Source organism: Entelurus aequoreus, linkage group LG09, assembly GCF_033978785.1.
Source record: "Entelurus aequoreus isolate RoL-2023_Sb linkage group LG09, RoL_Eaeq_v1.1, whole genome shotgun sequence".
NCBI lineage: Eukaryota > Metazoa > Chordata > Actinopteri > Syngnathiformes > Syngnathidae > Entelurus > Entelurus aequoreus.
This window is the reverse complement of record NC_084739.1, coordinates 10,366,768-10,372,767: the sequence shown is the minus strand read 5'-3', so window position 1 is coordinate 10,372,767 and position 6,000 is coordinate 10,366,768. Positions and strand designations below refer to the sequence as shown.

The 6,000-nt window shown below is 38.4% G+C and overlaps 2 protein-coding genes across 2 annotated transcripts in view; both read left to right on the top strand.

Annotated features, from left to right (window-relative positions):
- cuedc2 (CUE domain containing 2) overlaps positions 1 to 6,000 on the top strand; it is a 466,641-nt gene that overhangs the window by 234,769 nt on the left and 225,872 nt on the right. The window lies entirely within an intron of this gene.
- spock2 (SPARC (osteonectin), cwcv and kazal like domains proteoglycan 2) overlaps positions 4,677 to 6,000 on the top strand; it is a 103,907-nt gene continuing 102,583 nt past the window's right edge. The window contains exon 1 of the mRNA XM_062058032.1: positions 4,677 to 5,051. Coding sequence (XP_061914016.1) covers positions 4,839 to 5,051 — 213 coding nt within the window. The 5' untranslated portion in view covers positions 4,677 to 4,838. The remainder of the gene's footprint in view (positions 5,052 to 6,000) is intronic.

The window sequence follows — 6,000 nt, the reverse complement described above, 5'->3', positions numbered from 1 at the left end:
CTGCCAACGTGAGAATGCTGAACAGGAAGTGTTTAAAGTTTAATGGATTTATAAATAAACTGCGACAACTTTTTTCCCTTTAGAGTCTTTAACGAACTTGAAGTGTTTTGTCAAGAAGATTATTTATAATATGTATATTGTCAGAACGTGCTTGTTCTATTTTGGGCCAAAGTGTGACAAAGAAAGTTTTTTTGAAATGGTGTTTTACAGACACATTTGTATGCGCATGTCCGTGCTTCAATGCAAACCGGTTACCGTATTTTTATGGAATATAAGGCACACTTAAAATCCTTTTTCCCCCCTCAAAACTCGACAGTGCACCTTATAACCCAGTGCGCCTAATGTAGGGAATAATTCTGGTTGCGCTTACCGACCTCGAAGCTATTTTATTTGGTACATGGTGTAATGATAAGTGTGACCCGTAGATGGCAGTCATACATAAGAGATAAGTGTAAACTGCAATATGACTCAAGTAAACAACATCCAAAATGTTATGTGTTCCATTGAAAATATAGAACATTACCCACGGCGCTCAAAAAGCTATCAAAATGTTTTAGTACGACTTTGGTAAGCTATGAAGCCTCACCGCTTGATGGATTGTACTGTGCTTCAACATACGAGTATTATTATGGTGTGTGTATAAAGTGAGACATATTATCTGGCGTTTTGTTTCGCAATATTATGCAAAAGGAACTTTTCTTACCTTGTGGTACCTGCTGATGTGTATTTGGGATCTGCATAAGTCCTGAAAATGTGCGCGCATTTGCCATTGTAATTGGTAGTCGATAAGCTTCTTCTTTTTCTCTATCTTCTTGTTATGTGACATTCATCCTCCGCTGTTGCCATTTCTAATATAAAGTAGTGTAAAGTTCTTACTTATATCTGTCAGTAAACCCGCCATGAAAGCACTAAAACATACTGGTGTAGTGAGTTTACATTATTCACCCAAGGAACTTTAGTCATTAGAGAGTTCGGTCCGGTCGGACAACATTAAAATACAGTAGCGTAGTAGGCCTGGATATTCATTAAAAACAAGGCAGAGGTCTTATTTAACAAGTATATTTATTATTTGTAACATTACACACAGTTTGAACAGTAACACTGTGTTTGGTTGTTTAATGAAGTCATTATTTGGCGTACCACTAGAGGAGCGTGCGTACCACCGTTTGAGAATTACTGCTCTATACAACAGGAGAACTCTAGTGTTTTTAGGAATTGGCTGCAAAAATGTTTGTCTAATCTTTGTTTCTCTTAGCATTTAAGATAGCGAGCTATTAGTGCTCAATTTGCAAGCTCGCGATTAGCGGTGCCAGCTACTAGCTAGCGATTAGTTGCCAGCCAGCCATTGGCGGCGCTATATTGTATTCTTTCAATATCTTAGAATTGCACAATAACGAGGTACCTTCTGGATCGGTTTAATTTAAAACGCAATTTTTTACAAGATATATAAGTAGTACATTCATCCTCCGCTGTTACCATTTCTAATATAATGTAGTAATAAAATAACATTGTGAATTAGTATATACAACAGTTTTGTAATATGTAATTAATTAATTCAGTCATTATTAATATACTGAGATGAAGAATATCTTATTTTCAATAAGGTTGAAAGTATTTCTCATAATTCTTCTTTGTACTTTGTAAGCACTATTAATTTGAACAACCTCTTAAAGTGGATCATATCAGTACAATGTTTAACTTCATTACTTAATCCATTCCATCATTTAATTCCACATACTAATGCCAAAGACTTAATAACAGACACCCTAGTCTTCACATTCAGCTAATTTCCCCCCTAATTCTATGCTGTGTCTGTCCCTCATTTTCCCTCCAGGACAAGGACGTGCAGTCATTCCTGGAGGAGGCCACACTGATGGACCCCAGAAGGATGTTCCAATAGCAGCAGAAGTGCACTTTTTGGAGAGCTGTATTATTTTCAGTTTTGTGCCCAAGAGACTTACTTTATTTAACACTATATTATTATGTATACACCTATAGTGATCACAGAGACAGGTTGTTTTTGTGATACTGTATATATTTGTTTGAAAAATCCCACTTAATATACTTTGGGTAACAACAGTCAATATTTATTTTATTTTATTTTATTTTTTTCTTATAAAATAAAAGTGAGCTTTTGTTAAACCAAATATTGTGTTTTTTTTTCCATATACCATACTTGCCAACCCTCTCGTTTTTACTGGGAGACTCCCGGTATTCAGCGCCTCTCCCGATAACCTCCCGGCAGAAATTTTCTCCCGACAAACTCCCGGTATTCAGCCGGAGCTGGAGGCCACGCCCCCTCCAGCTCAATGCGGACCTGAGTGGGGACAGCCGTTCTCACGTCCGCTTTCCCACAATATAAACAGCTTGCCTGCCCAATGATGTCATAACATCTACGGCTTTTAGAGAGTAGAGTGCACAACAAGGAGAGAGAGTTCTTGGTTTCTTATGTGGGTTTATTGTTAGGCAGTCTCATTAACGTCCTCCCAGCGCGGTAACAACACACAACAACAGCAGTCACGTTTAGTCTACCGTAAAGCAGTTCGTCTGCCGTAAACAGCAATGTTGTGACACTCTTAAACAGGACAATACTGCCATCTACTGGATAGCCTGCAGAACACTGAAATTCAAGTATGTCTTTTATTTATATGTATAATAAAATAAAAAATATATATACCGTATTTCCTTGAATTGGCGCCGGGAATATGGTATTCGCATGCCTTGAACTACAGCCGGGTCAAACTCGTTTCGCAAAATAATTAGCGCATGCTTGGCACTTCCGCCGGGTCAAATATGAGTCATTAAATGACTCCCGCCTCCTGGTGGTAGAGGGCGCTAGTGATCCTTCTTGCGACTGCTGGTACTGCAGAAAACCGGTGCTGCAGAAGAAGACAACATGCAGCAAGAGTGCGCAGCCATTGTTTTTACCATGGAGGATTACATATCTAAAATAAAACAGTTTTCTAAACTGGACTTTCAATCGAAGCAGGAGGTAATACTTAAAAGGAAGATTTACATCGAGACAGAGAGACTTTTAAAACTGAAGAAAGATAAGGAAGTCTTCTATATCGATGCTTTTCTTCAAAAGGAGCTGGCATGGACTCATTTATACCTAAAGGTAAGACAATAATAACGTTTTTTTTTTATTAAATGTGCTTTTCATGATAAGGTAAGCGCCGGAGTGAGAAGAGGTTTTAAAATAATTAGCGCATGCTTGGCCATCCCGCAGGCTTCTGGTAAGCGCCGGAGTGACAGGAGGTTTTAAATTAATTAGCGCCCCTGCTGCTATTCAAGGAAATACGGTAGCTAGAATTCACTGTCAAAGTCAAGTATTTCATATATATATATATATATATATATATATATATATATATATATATATATATATATATATATATATGAAATACTTGATTTGGTGAATTCTAGCTGTAAATATACTCTCCTCTTAACCACGCCCTTAGCCACGCCCCAACCACGCCCCCGCCCCAAACACGACCCCCCCGACCACGCCCCCCCCACCTCCCGATATTGGAGGTCTCAAGGTTGGCAAGTATGTCGATCGGTTCGATAAGACTATTCGATAATGGGCTCGAACTCGATAATTTCTTATCAAACATCATCCCTAATACCGTGTATCGTGACATGGCCTAAAAATATTGAGATACATATCGTGTATTTTATTCATATCGAGATATGAATAAAAAGCCATGTATCGCCCAGCCCAGGGGTCGGCAACCCAAAATGTTGAAAGAGCCATATTGGACCAAAAATACAAAAACAAATCTCTCTGGAGCCGCAACAAATTTAAAGCCATATTACATACAGATAGTGTGTCATGAGATATACATTGAATTGAGATGACTTAAAGTAAACTAAATGAGCTCAAATATAGCTACAAATGAGGCATAATGATGCAATATGTACATATAGCTAGCCTAAATAGCATGTTAGCATCGATTAGCTTGCAGTCATGCAGTGACCAAATATGTCTGATTAGCACTCCACACAAGTCAATAACATCAACAAAACTCACCTTTGTGCATTCACGCACAACGTTAAAAGTTTGGTGGACAAAATGAGACAGAAAAAGAAGTGGCATAAAACACGTCCTAGAAAGTCGGAGAAATGTATACGTGTAAACAAACTAAGGTGAGTTCAAGGACCGCCAAAATTAGTAGGACAAAACGGCGCTCGCCAAATACTCGAATCAGTGAAGCATGTTTAATATAAACAGTGTGATTTATAACAATTAGGGAGGTTTGTGTCATGTTTGTCATACAGAAACCATATTAAAACCAAAAAATATATTTTTTCCCCCCTCATCTTTTTCCATTTTTCATACATTTTTGAAAAAGCTCCAGAGAGCCACTAGGGCGGCGCTAAAGAGCAGCGGGTTGCCGACCCCCTGGCCCAGCCCTACGTGAAGGATTTTGACTCTTGTTTTGTTTTCAAATAAAATTAATTTTGTTGACGTTTTTTTTTTGTTTTGTTTTTTTTTGCGAACAGACACATCTGGGGTGGAGTCGCGGTGAAGTCATGTGACCGCTTCCCGCGCACCTAAAAAAAAAAAAAAAAGGTAAATACGACTTTGGAGTACTTGGTCGAGGATTGACATATATAGGCTGGAATATAGGCTACACCCCTCCTCCATCCCTCCCCTGCAGAAGGAGACGAGCATCCTGGAAGCTAATCACCTTTTTTTTTTTTTTCTCCCTCCATTCCCCGCCTCCAGCATCTTCATCGCCCTCATCTTCCTCCCGCGAAAGAGGACGTACGTACGGCGTGCAGCGCGACGACGTTGTCCTTCTCGATCTCCGGCCCGCCTCAGCGTGCTCCACATGGCGGATATGGTGCGCCTCTCCGCCCCGCTACTAGTGCTGGTGGTGGCGGCGGTGATGATGATGCTGGCGGAGCTCGGCTCCAGCCTGCAGGCCGACGTGAGGAGCGTCAAGGAGGCGGAGAAGACGGGCAATTTCATGGAGGACGAGCAGTGGCTGTCCACCATTTCCCAGTACAGCCGCAAGATCAAGCACTGGAACCGCTTCAGAGACGTAAGTGCGCTAATGCACCAAAATAAATAAATAAAATATGCACACTTGATTAATTAACTTGACTAACTTGTTTACCTGAAAAACAGCATGGAGTGCAATGATAACTATGGGAGGATATTAAAAACAACCCCTATCTAATATAAGCATATTTAAGGTGGAGATATTAAAAAATTAAATTGGTTGTTTATTGTATATTTCATAACATTTATGTATGGGGAAAGAAAAAAAAAAAGGTAATTTTTAGAGGTGTCCGATAATATCGGCCTGCTTTAAAATGCAATATCGGAAATTATCGGTATGTTTTTTTTTAAATTATCGGTATCCTTTTTTTTCCTCTTTTTTTAAAAATTAAAACAACATAAAAAACACAAGATACACTTACAATTAGTGCACCAACCCAAAAAAACTCCCTCCCCCATTCACACTCATTCACACTCATTCACACAAAAGGGTTGTTTCTTTCTGTTATTAATATTCTGGTTCCTACATTATATATCAATATATATCAATACAGTCTGCAAGGGATACAGTCCGTAAGCACACATGATTGTGCGTGCTGCTGGTCCACTAATAGTACTAACCTTTAACAGTTAATTTTACTCATTTTCATTAATTACTAGTTTCTATGTAACTGTTTTTATATTGTTTTACTTTCTTTTTTATTCAAGAAAATGTTTTTAATTTATTTATCTTATTTATTTATTTATTTATTTTTTTTAAAGTATAAAAAGTATAACCCATTTATTTATTTTAAAAAAGGACCTTATCTTCACCATACCTGGTTGTCCAAATTAGGCATAATAATGTGTTAATTCCACGACTATATATATCGGTATCGGTTTATATCAGTACTGGTTGATATCGGTATCGGTAATTAAGAGTTGGACAATATCGGAATATCGGATATCGCCATTATCGGACATCCCTAGTAATTTTCTACCTGTTTTTC